Source organism: Rhopilema esculentum, chromosome 2 (assembly GCF_057945365.1).
Source record: "Rhopilema esculentum isolate cy_ngs chromosome 2, ASM5794536v1, whole genome shotgun sequence".
Lineage (NCBI taxonomy): Eukaryota > Metazoa > Cnidaria > Scyphozoa > Rhizostomeae > Rhizostomatidae > Rhopilema > Rhopilema esculentum.
The window spans coordinates 5,581,812-5,595,207 of record NC_142816.1 but is presented as its reverse complement, the minus strand read 5'-3'; the positions used below and the strand labels follow the sequence as shown (position 1 = coordinate 5,595,207).

Genomic DNA, 13,396 nt, shown 5'->3' with positions numbered 1-13,396 from the left:
AATATCAAAATAGTGATGATCGAACATTCAAAATAGACCTTTGGAGTGCTTATCATCTGGTTCCTAAGAAAGAAACGGATGTTTTTCGTTAAAAAAACCCAGTTTTCTCGTCCCAAAAGTAAGGCTTAGGACAATTCAAGTTGGAGTTGATCTACACATTCAAAAAAGACCTTAAGAATACTTTTCAACTGGTCCTTAGAAAAAAAGGAATGAATTTTATCAAATCCTTTACCCAGTTTCTCGTTCTAGAAATAAGGCAGATTAGGAGGTAGAAAAGATTAGAAATACACAGCAATCTTTGTGCAGTTTAAAAGTTAACGAAGTATTTTTCATATTTTACATATGTACCCTAAACTCAATACAGCATATTATAGTTAATGTCATGGACATCGATTTAAAGTGCGAAACACTCGATTGGTATTCCATGCTACTAAAGAAAAATGCATTATTTTACTCTAAAAGCGCAAGATGACTTTGTCCTTCCAAGGCCTGATCCAAATTGTACACCAATTGCCTCATACCTCTGGCTTATTTTGTCATAAAAGTAATCATTAACAAGTAATTTTGGCACAAGCTGGCATCATCTTTTCAGGAACGACGGAGAGAATTCTAGGGTGGGAAGGGGGTGGCGCTAGACAAATTGGCAAAACTTTGATGGTAGTCTTCAACCATTAAGCCTTGAAATCATGCTTCCGCAAATGTGAGGGGGCTACACCCACCCCCAGCCCTTCCGGCTCCGGCATGCCAGGTATATTCACTGACACTATAGGCAATGATAGAATATTGCTTCACATTAAGAACTACAATTACAAATATATTATTTGCTGTGGATCGGAGAAACGAAATTCTGTTTCGATATGTTTTTACCGTACTAACTGGGGCAGGAGAGCAACTGCCCTCCAGACTCGGTAACACTTTACTTTGAGAAAATAGACCATTATCCCTTTTTCAAAGGATCAGAGACTTGAGCCAGGATCTTAAGTGGCTTGGAAAGGGCTATGATGACCAATCGCATGCTTCTCCGTGAATACACATTGCGCTGAAAGCTTACACAAAGAGCGCTTCAGTTATATAACCATTTAGTATAAATTTTTATCTACAAGGCTATTATAAAATTTGGTGGCCATACTAAACCACAGTCATAGATCAACAAAGATTTCTACAGAAAGAACAACCTGACTTGAATGCTATACGCCTTGATTAGAAACGAAGTTGGTGCCTTCTTTTACGTGCAGAGAAGTGCCTTCCTTTAGGTGCCAAAGGAAGCAATAGAAATCTTAATGCAAGAACTTTTATTCCATTGAGTTCTTATAGGTAAGTATTTCAAGCCATAAGAATATTAGTGCATATCTACAAATAGACATAAAGAGATGCAGCTTGGTCGACTAGATCCTATGGAAAATCGGCACAGGAACGTTATGCCCTTCTGAAGAAACATTGGCTATACACCTTTTGAAGGAATGATGGAACTGAATACCATGTTCAGTTCCAAAATTCTGATTCATATAATCATTAGATCTATCTAAAACATTTGCATTTCGTTATTTGAAGGATTGCAAACCAGTGAAGTTGGGCTTTGGAGAGGGATATGCCGCACTGAGTCATAGAAACGAATGCCAAGTCTACATGCTCAGTTAGACATAGCCATTGTCCTTCTACAAAAAAATCAAAACTTCCTACCTCCTACTTCTCTTTGAGTTCTTGAAACAAATAAAAACTGCGTGCATAAACTAAAAAGGTATGTAGCTAAAGTGTCTTTTAGAACTTGTCTGACTTCTCGTTTACGAAAGCGACAGAGGATCCGGCTCTTGGTGATGGCGACTGCTCATCCATCTCAAAAGCCTCGTTGCCTTGTGGCACTGTGTCTTTCTTTGGGCCGTTTTTGAGGAAATCTTTCTGCTGTACTTGGTGCTTTTGTCGCAGTTCAACGACATTTTCCTTCCACCGCTCATGAAACTCTTTTATTTCAGAAAGCAATACCTCTTTCATCTTTTGAGCTCTCAAGGCCATTTCTTTTATCTCCGGCGTCTCGACCATCTCCAGATCTGCAAAACAGAGAAAAAAGATGAGAATGAAATCAGCAAAAACAAACTTATTTATCTGGGACTTCTTCCTATTATAAATCAGGCTATATCAAACTTAACTGGCTAAATCGCCATTGTCTGTCATGATTTTATTTGAATTTTGCTTTTATGTAGGAAACCTACTGCATTCTATAATTTTAACAGAGTTAGATTTACAAAGTACAGTAAACTCCCGATACCTCGAACCCCGGATAACTCCGAACATTCGCTAAGTCGAACTGATATTGCACCCCCCTTGCCCAATACATTCATATAAAAATGCCCCCCATTTTTCGAACGTTCCCTATCTCGAACCGCTTCATTGGTCCTGAGAGGTCCGAGTTGACTTGAGTTTACTGTAGTTAAAGCATTGAAAAGATACATTAAGACAGTGTGAAGCAATCAGTAAATTCTTGATAGCTCGAGCCTTCAAGAGAACGATGAATCTGTTCAGAGGTAACGAATATTGGATCGCGGTGTTGAAAGTAATTGGGAAGTTCAAGGGGGAACAAAACAAACCGATAAATGGGGGTTTTAAGTTATCGGAGGTTCAAGTTGCTGGAGGATTGTGTAAACAGAGAAATACAAATAATAGGCGTAGTAGACTTACTTCTTGCAGCTAAGAGCATGATCTTTTTCGGCTTCAGATAGCAGTACTCGAACAGCAACCCAAGGATGGAAAAGACCACAAGAAGCACTGAAGATATTATGACCGCGTTGAGGAAGAGCGAGCTTTTCGGATCAAACAAGCCTTTTGTGTTGTCAACTGCTGCGCTTGTGCTTTCCTCCTGCGCAATACGAATTAAAACCCATTCTAAACAAACCGCAGTAGAACAGACTGCAATTGGCAAGCATTATTCAGGAGAGAAGTTGATCAAAAAACCTAGCACTGCTTGCTTTTAAACATGTTACCCATGTGCTCGCAAACTATCTAACAGTAGTGTACATAGATATAACAACCGCTGGTATCCACAAAAATTAATGAAGGATGAATTGAGCAGTTCATCACTAGAGTCTTAGCGGAATCTGAGTTGGAACAAGACTTGTAGGATCTCACATTTGCAAATGAGCTTATACTGACTCCAGGGGACAGATGATTCGCTAACTCAATTCAGCTCTCAAAAATGTATGGAAACTAATCAATAAGATTAGCCTACTTATCGAAAAGACATAATAAACTGCAGTTAACTTGTGCTGATTGTACCATGTAACCAAATAAAGTGAAAGCACGTTTTAGGAAAAGAAATTAACAGGGGCCAAGGTAGGGGTCCATGACAATTTCACAGTACAGAAAATGAAAAAGTCGAAGATCTCGCATTTAAATTCCAAAAATATGTTCTTTACCTCTAGTGTTTGAGTTGTGTTTTCCACAGCTGTTGAAATATACTGTTTGTTTTGCTCCACATAATTTCTAAAACATTTTATCAAGGTATCATCTGCGGTGAGGGTTTGTCCAGGAACAAATCCATATGCTTTTGTAGTCTTAAAAATTTTGTTAACTCTTGCTTTTGTTTTCGGAAAATACTTCGGTGGCTGAGCAGCAACATAAGAGTCAAGGAGAACTGCTTTAATATTGGTTCTGTACAGAGCTTGGCTTAGAAGTTCTGCGCTCACGTAGCCTAATGAATATATTATGATATTATTCAATGTAATACAACATAATATTACATATGATATCATATGAAGTTCTGCGCTCACGTAGCCTAATGAATATATTATGATATTATTCAATGTAATACAACATAATATAGCATATGATATCATATGAAGTTCTGCGCTCACGTAGCCTAATGAATATATTATGATATTATTCAATGTAATACAACATAATATAACATATGATATCATATGAAGTTCTGCGCTCACGTAGCCTAATGAATATATTATGATATTATTCAATGTAATATATAACATAACATAACATAACATAACATAACATAACATAACATAACATAACATAACATAACATAACATAACATAACATAACATAACATAACATAACATAACATAACATAACATAACATAACATAACATAACATAACATAACATAACATAACATAACATAACATAACATAACATAACATAACGAAATATGGCGGAATATAATAATATGACTGTAGAAAATGTATATAGCATAAAAGAAAAAATGGGGTCAAATTCGACAAAATGTAAAAATGTATGACTAATGTTATACTTGGAAATGAAAAAATCAACTTACTGCTGACATTTGCGTTCTTCCTCACAGCATAATTAAACTCTCCTGAATCATTAAGCACACCAACCTTGAAAGACATTCAGTCAGCCTTGTCAGTCAACATATTTTCAAAAATATGTTTCAAAATCTAATGATATTGAAAATTCAAGACTAAAGATATGTGGTTAAGAATATGAATCAAAATTTAAAAGCATTTTACCTTTAAATTTTAGATAAAATTTTACCTTTGTTCCGTACATGTTGACGCTGGTCGAAAGACTGTTGACGGTAAGTGCAGTGGTGATGACCCCGGTAAAAATTGATATGATTATCAATCCAGTGAGAACCCACATTATAGCAAACAGTCGACCAGGCACACCGACGGGGGCAATGTCTCCATATCTAAGGTTAAAAGAAAATGTTAGGGAATCGCAGAAGTGACAAGAATTGGAAACCTGGAAAAACTGAGGATCAAGTTAGGAGAAAACTGGTTAGACAGCTGCATTGGTTTGTTATTCATGAAAACACAATAGAGCGACAAACTCTCTTGATGTTTTAAAATGTGACAGTTCTTAGTTGAAACTTCAAGTTTCGCATTCAATCATTGGACAATAATGCAGATACAACGATTGGAATTTGGCACAGTTACGTACAACCATAGACCATTCGAGAAATGGCTTTTCAGTTTACAAGGCATGATAATCTTTCATTTACATCAAACACAAATTGAAAGCAATAAACATTTCAAGGCCACTGTTGAATTTGCGGAGCAAAAAAAACAAGCCTACAATGTTTTAAATACTATTGCGATGTTGTAAAGAAAGAGAGCAGACATTAGCACTCACCCCACAGTTGTCATTGTAACGAACGCCCACCAAAAGCCCTCGATGATTCCCTCAGTAAAGGAACGTGGGAACTGTTCTTCGTTCCAGTATGTATCCTACAAAACAACACCGATCACGTTGTAATATAAAAAAGCCTGTATTATATCACGTCTCTTTATAATCACTAATCAAATGTACAATTTTGAAATACTGTAGATCCAAAGAAAATCCTCAAGGTGACTCATTTATTACAGAAATCTCGAATAAAAATTTAAGGAATGTATTTCCTTTAACTATCAGATTAAGAAAATACATTGACAATTTTATTGGAGTCCTTCTCCCCTTAATTGGAGTTCATTTTCATTTTTGCAAATAATAAGTTATTTAAATCAAAATAAGCCCATTCCACAAATCTAAATGGTTCACTAGTGTAAACCCCCAATTAAAAAGTTCCAAAAGTAATCTGACATGTTAATCTCTTAAGGCACCGCTGTTTTGGAAAATGACCTCTAAAACACATTTTGCAAAGGATCCCTTCTCCTTAAAACCCTTTGCTCTACTGAAAGATTCTTATCAAGAACCAAAGTTCATACAATTAAGTGAATTATCAAAAATGCGAAAAAGGCAGAAAAGGGTAAAGTTTGAGAAACTTGAGTAGAAAGGATTAAAAAGTGAAGTTAGAGAAAAATCATATAGCGGTTAGAGAAAAAACAGAAGATGTACAACATAAAGAAAGCAGAGAAAGAATAATACAAATTTTAGTATCGTAAAAAACTGTAACAGCAACAAAAAATTATCGAAGTATCAAATGGTATCTTACAAGCATCCACATAATCATTCCGGCCAGAACTGCCATTACGACGGTGAGAACAAGGATTGGCCAGCCATTGAGAATCGAATCAAAAATGACGCTTGCTTGACCGTCATTGTTGCTCTTAACCAAAAGTGCATACCCAGGTGAGTCGACAATTGGAATAAACAAATGGCTTGAGCTACGATCAAAACAAAATATTCAGCATTTATTTCTAAAGGCTTTGAAGACTAAACCAAATGAGTTGAGATCAGCAGGAAAATTCGAAAAGTTTTAAGAATGTAAAAGGGGCAGGACTGGCTTCCAAAGTAAATGCCTGTCAGTACGTGCCATTAAGAGAAATCTAATGTTATACACTCTTTTTTTAAAAGAACCAGTAAATTTGAGTTCAGGCTGATTGTTCTTAATTTTTGCAAAAATCAGGGGCTGGATTTTTCTTAATTTGTTCTTAAATTTATAGGGTATAAGCAGTGCGATTTCTAGCTTTTCGTTCTGATGAGGTGTTCAGGCCTTTTTTGCCAACAAAGTGCATGAGGCAACCTTCATTTGCCGCCATGTTTTAATATTCACCGAAAAAGCACCCACATATGGCAAAAAATCCTCATTTTTGAGATAAAACATTGTTCAAAATTGCATTTTACAGTAGGTCTGCCTCAGCTTGTTCTTAATTTGTTCTTAACTTTTGACCAATTTTGAGGCTCATGTTCTTAAAAAATTGTTCTTATAAAAAAAGAGTGTAAATCAGAACCTGTCTGTTAATTGATATCAGATCAAAACAAAATATATAATTCATTCCCCATGGATAGATTTTAAATGTGTTTATATTGTTAGCTAAAGTGCTAAATCGAATATGCACGAATACAGCAACAACCACAATAACAATAACAACAACAGAACCACATTAGCAGCAGTAAACATTGCTATAAACTTTGACTCTAAACGAACATAAATAGAACATTATATTTGCTTAGGTCAAAATCACAGTAACTGACGCGTGTTTGCCACCTAGTGAGTGTCCATCTATACATTAAGCTAGCATTTTGTCATATCATCCCACTGTACCTATGCTTATTCGCTGCCAATTCACTCAATTCCTTATTTGACTTAACATAACAGATGAGAACATTAAGGATGGGACAAGAAAGGTTGCTACTACATTTTTTAAGATTTATAAGAAATCTAAGGTAATGGAAATAAAAAAAACCGCCGTGTCTGCTTTCATGCAGCAATATTTATGAATGAAAACTCTGTAATTGTCTAATACTTGCATTGATGTAAATTAAGATAGAATTTTTCTCTCTTGTGTGACTTGGGTTCTAAAGGAAATAAACAATTTCTCTGTACATCAGTTCCAAATGCAACGACAAATTTCCTTACAAACCTGTAGTATTCACTGGTTTTCGACCCTTCAATTGGAAAACTGAGATCAAAGGATCCTATTTCAAGCTGCTCTTTCATTTTTGACATCGACTTTTTCTTCAAATCTGCAGGCTTTTCCCAAATAATATCTGAAGACCCGTGTCCACGAGAACAGGACCCACAACAGTCTTTTATCATTTTGTCCAATATGATAAAAAATATCCCACCGTACTGGTCACCACTTTTAACATATCTCGAGTAGGGTGCATAATCATAGGAGTTCGTCGTGATTGATTTTGGGCAGGAGCATTTCTCTATAACGATCAAAATCACATTGATTAACAGTTGCTACGAAAACTTCGAATGCAACACATTACCTAAAAGTTTCAATCGCTGGAGCCTTTTTCTCAAAAGTCTGTGTAAGCGCTTCTCCAAAGGAGTGTTATACCTTTCTTCCTAGAGTGAAAAGCTGCTTTTCGCCAAGGATACAAAGTAGAGTTTTCCCCAAAACAGTCCATTGTAGCATCCTCGTAACACATACTTAATTTGTACTATCTCTACACATTAGCTAGCCCCTAGAAGTTCCACTCTAGCGTTTTCAGTCCTCCTTTGGCTGAGAATGCTGAGAATGTTCCTTTATATCACCTTTTTAATAAATTCCTCTAAGAAATTCTGAAATCTAAAAGATTTAGTTTAAAATCTAAAAAAAACTTTTCAAAGGATACCTTGTACTTTCAAACTAAATGGGGCCACGGTGGTTCCAAGTTTGTTAATGGCTTTGCATTGGTAATCTTTGGCATCAGACATTGCTACATCTTTTATAGTCAATATGCCATTCACAGCAGCATGGTACCTACAAATAAAAAAAATTAAAAAACAGGGCACTTTGGACGCGAGTGTGGCATTCCCCTTACTTGCCTGATACTTGGCTGGCAACATTTATAAGAGGCAACATACAACCCCTTCCACAATAGCCACGACATTCAACCCCCACACCCTACCAGCCGATCCAGCATCAGCCGATCCAGCACCCCCAGTTCAACATGAACCACCCCAATGCCCCATCCAAGGAATATAGGTACGCCTCAGTTCAAAATAAGCACAGACTTAATGAGAATTTTTACCTGATAAGAGTGTTTGAAAAAGAACAGATATAATAGCAAATAATGTAAGACTCTGTCGATACCAATTCCGGGGGGGGGGGGGGGTCAGAAAAATATGAAGCATCAATAACAATAAATTAAAGAACAGTGGCCAGAATCAAATTCTGGTACAAGAAAAATATTAATTTGTTTAAAAAGTACAAATGATTACTGTTATATTAAGTAGAATTTTTTAATCTTGTGAAAAGATTATTTATATTATTACTTAAATAAAAGAACGGATGGTATTCATATAATTATTTAAAGATCAAAAAAACACTCACTTGATACCAGTACTCGGAATTTTTACAAAGAATCCGGATCCGGTTGAATTTTCCATGAACCACTCAAAAGTAGGAGGCGGAATCGCAGTTGCATTACAAGCCACTTTCAGTGTCTCCTTCTCGGTTGAATGCACCGTTTGGTTGCATTTACTGTCTCCTAGTTTTCCTAGACATTGGATTCTTGGCGTATCTAAAATAAATAAATTTCAAATTATTTCTGTGATCATGTAGATTGTGTTAACCCAATAGTGACAAACTGAAGTACGTCGGAAACAAAAAATCATGAATTTAAGAGGGTTGATATTCAAAGGGTTATGTTGATTAGATGTGTCGGTGGCATTATCAGATTATCAGAGATATTTTACAGCAACTTCTATGTTGATCTCTAAATTATTTTCACATCTTAGCCAGAGATCGTAAAAAAAGTTTCCGGCCTAAGTGATAAAATCGAAAGTGACAAAGGACTCTCGTAACAAGAAAAGTCTTTGTATCCATCTAGAGTGAGGATGATTCTGAAGTCTGAGTCCATGTCATGACATGACAGCAGAGTTGCAAACAAGCTTTTATTCTAGGATTTGGAATCAGGGGCTGGGGTATCATTGGGAGAAAGAACCGAGACACTGCTGGATATACTCAGAGTCCCTCCAGCTAGGTAGTAACAACTACAAAAAATGAGAGGCCAGCCTCTCTTAATGTTCTGTATTATTACATAACCTGTTTAATTTTCTAGCTAAAAGCCTTGCAAGCAAGGGGAGTGTTGCCGGACCAATGAAGGATCGCGCCTTTAGAGGGTAATCATTTCCCCTTGCTTTGTTCTACAAACTGTTAGGGGGGTGGGGAGAGAGAAAATATTCATAGGCAAGAAATATATTTTGTTGCTATTTAGATTGAAGCATAGTTATCTTCCATGCAATAATAATAATAATAATCAATTTATTTAAAGTTGGCGCTACATAGCTATTTACAAAGAAATGAGCTAATCCAAGCCAACTGTTAAAACTACTACATCAACTAAATACATACGAGATTAAATACATAAAATTTTAAGTACAAAATGATCCATTAAAAAACTATAAAAACCTGAGCTATTTAAAAGATAGAATTACAAAAAACCAAGCTGTGGCACGAACGTCCTACATAGTTTGCATGTACAGTCTGTGCCATTCCAGCTTTTAATTTCTTTGACTATCGCAAGAATCACTTTGACTATCGAAGAAAACTTTTACAATAATAAGTATCGAAATTACAAACCTTGAGTGACTTTGATAGTGTAGCTTGCGTTAAACCCTTTGAACGGGTTGTCGTTGTCAGACACAAACTTTATCAGCATACGTTTACAGCTTTCAAACTTTGGCGGAATGGTAAGAGTACCACAGTAGCCATCAAACGGTATCATTTGGGTCCATACACTTGAGCCAATGGTTTGCGTGTAAATAAACACGTGATCGTAGGAGGAGCACCTTTTGCTTGGCTCGAGTTGGAAGTCGTGGAAGGTGACTTTGATATCTGCTGTGTTCCCAGCTGCTTCAAGAATCCAACCGCATTTCTGGTTGTTTAGGTAATTGCTTGGATAGTTTTGTGAGTGGAACGTCCCACTGCTACCAGATAACGTTTTCAAGCAGCCAGGCACTATAAGAGGCGATTGGAGTTGTTTTGAAACCAGATTGAAATTACCAACTCTGTTAATCTAAGCTCATAACATTACATAATAGTGCTTTTTATGACAAGAAACGTATTTCAATGTGTCCATATGTATGCACAATGCCTCTACCCTTCCCACAAGACTAGATTTATACTGGGTACAGGCCCTCACCCCATCTCCCACTGCCAGCCTTTTTTCTCCAGATCAAAAGTGGTGCTTCAGACAACATTTCAAGGTGCCAATTCTCATACTTTACATAAATGCCGACGAAGAAAGTACTTTTCAAAGAAATTCAAAATGAAGTTTTCGCACATCTTAAAGGGTTTTTGGAGCAAAAGGTACCCTTTAACGGATATTGGTACCCCACGATTGCTAGTCACTGAACGAAGTCCATGACGTAATGATGGGGGCTAACTTAAATTTTGGGGCGCTCCCACTTCACCTCTGTGCCACCACTTCTATTTCGATATACATGTATTTTCTGAGCAATGTTCCAACCATGGGAAATAATTTTGGCTCTTTCGCAGCATACCCCTTTTACTGCTATTGGAAGCACTAATATAGACAGGGCTATTGTTGCGATTACTCAGAACCACCCCTGCAAAAGGTACAAAATACTAAGGCTGACTTACGGATATCTGCCAGTGGGTTGGCTTGTAATATCTCTACCTGAAAAAGCAAAAAGAAATTTTGAGACATATAATTTGCGAAAAGTGGCCTAGAGGTTATAATGCTTGATTACTGTGCAAGCACTATTTCTACCCTAAATAAGGCCTCCCACTTGCGTCGCAGTGATAACTGATGGCATCACTTTTCAAATTTACTTAAGAGAAGATTCTTTTAATGAATGCATTGGAAAAATCATCTCATTTTCCAAAAACTTCTGCTTTTGGGCATTTTCTTGCAGCAGGCTCTGGCGGGTCTCCCTTTGCAAGCTGGTAAGCAAGCCCGGACCGAACCCTCGCAACGGATGACAGCTAAACAGACTTAGCCACTCAACGATTCTCGTGCACGTAAAATAATACTATGGGTCATTTTGCTATTGGTATTTGGCTTATTAGGCCCCAAAATAATCTATTCCCTCTCCCCAAGTTTTTTGTAACTAGATGTCTTCAAGTCATGCATATATACATGAACATATAGATTCTTCACTGAGCCTCTGAGGTCTATAAACATTTGCTTTGACGACGAACCTCAAAATGCATGCTAATTCTTTATAGCGGTCCAGCAGGCAGGTCGTCTGATTTTCTAAACAACAATCTAATATCTAAACAGAAAATTGTATTTCTGTTTCGTTTAAGGTTGGCCGTCTGCTTCAGGATACACGTAGCCTTACCAAAATTTCACAAAACACGAATCCGCACGTTTTATCTTTCCGCGATGAATCTTTCCACGAAAACACATTTAACATGACACTAAAAGCAAGCGCATTTGGGACAATTGGAAGAATTAAGCAGAAACTTAATTACTGTATCTGGAAATGTCCAAAGTGCAGATAGACAAAAAAATAAATAATCTTATCCATAGTTTAAAGAAAGTATTCAAGTTAAAATGTACGGAAAAAACATCACTGTGCGTGCAGCAAGAATACTTCTGTGCGCAAGGCAAAAATATTTCCCGATAGATATAAATTAAATTATAGAAATTAGGTAAATTAACTCTCAAGGCAAAACATGTGGGAAATATTGATCAAATTTCAATCTACTGGTTGAAATTGTATGCAGGCTTGAATCGGGAATAATCGAAAATATAGGTAGAGCAACTTACAAATGAAGCGACAAACAGCAACGCCAAAGCAAGTATGTTCTTCTTTCCGGCCATGACACCAGACTCTGTACCTCAATTTGCTTTGAAATTTCAAATTTCTAGCAGCAAGTGTGTCGATCAAAATTTGACATGTCAGTCTTCAAAGTTTTTGTCATTTGCGAAAATCCAAGCTACACAGAATGAATTATTGATGAATTCATCACCAAGATGCTGGTGGCAACATTTCAATTGTGATGCAATTTATTGAAGTTAAATGATGAATTGGAATAACCTGCTACCCGCGTTGCCTGGAGATGCAGAAGACATTTTAAAAACAATTTGGGTCTAATACATAATTGAAGGGTTCATTTGAAAATTTGGTTTATGTCAAAGAGCTATATTGTTGAACGACACGGCGCTGAAGTTCATAAAATTCTCAATGCTAAGTTACAAGAGTTCCCAGAAAGAAAATCTGGGACTGCACCCATGAACCGTATCTGTTGATCAGTCAGAATGTCTGCCTTCAAATAGCATTGCTACAATCTATGACTTGAAAATATTAATTGAAACTTATATCTATAAAAGCACTCCATAGAAACATTCAACGACCTTGTCTTGCACAAATACTTAAAATTTGCACATTTGTACATCTTCTTTGATACAAGTACTTGAAGATGTCAACAAACATTCTTTAAAAATAAGGGCAGTGTCATTTGTACAAATATTGATCAAAATCCTCATTTTGCATGAATGAGAGGGGAGGTTAAGGGTAAAGTAGGGAGAAATTAGCTGAAATAGTATGTGTTTATTTGACCCCCTCATGCCTAGGCCTTCCGACCCACTGATGCTGTTCAACTTTGACGGATTAGATTACTAAGCTAAGTACCGTTCATCATTGACATCACAAATATCAAGCTCTTAACACCCATCAAGAACAGGTGGCTTTGCTGACAATATGTAGTGGACATAATAATGAATTCAATGTGTCAGTAAACAATCCATTTCGCTCTCGATTAATATCACATCTTGCCCGCTACTGCCTTGCAAAAGCAAACAACAAAAGTTTTTTAACGAATTTTCTCACACATAGTAACCACAATAACCACAATCAACTTTCAAGAGAAGGCAAAAAATAAAAATGGCTTGGATAAAGCAAACGTAAGTGATAGGCTGAACCATATCTGAAAACGTTTGTACCTTTCAAAAATTGAAAGCAAAATATGTCTGTGTTGTCGAAGATCGAATTCCAAAAAATGATAATTAAGGTCAACAATTTTTTCTCTAAAATTTTGGAAGGTTGAATTAATGAGGAATGACTGAATCATCGTGGG

At 36.5% G+C, this 13,396-nt stretch overlaps 1 protein-coding gene across 1 annotated transcript; it reads right to left on the bottom strand.

The window, feature by feature from the left end:
• Positions 1 to 297: 297 nt before the first annotated feature.
• LOC135695552 (uncharacterized) lies at positions 298 to 12,620 on the bottom strand. Its single transcript, XM_065214674.2, has 13 exons — positions 12,087 to 12,620; positions 10,952 to 10,988; positions 9,929 to 10,306; positions 8,678 to 8,867; positions 7,977 to 8,104; positions 7,274 to 7,565; positions 5,902 to 6,073; positions 5,103 to 5,197; positions 4,503 to 4,659; positions 4,282 to 4,345; positions 3,408 to 3,682; positions 2,674 to 2,851; positions 298 to 2,045 (listed from the first exon to the last, which is right to left on the bottom strand). Exons 1-13 carry the CDS (start codon positions 12,138 to 12,140, stop codon positions 1,759 to 1,761), a joined length of 2,307 nt encoding a protein of 768 aa, XP_065070746.2. The 5' UTR covers positions 12,141 to 12,620; the 3' UTR covers positions 298 to 1,758.
• Between the last annotated feature and the right edge of the window lie 776 nt (positions 12,621 to 13,396).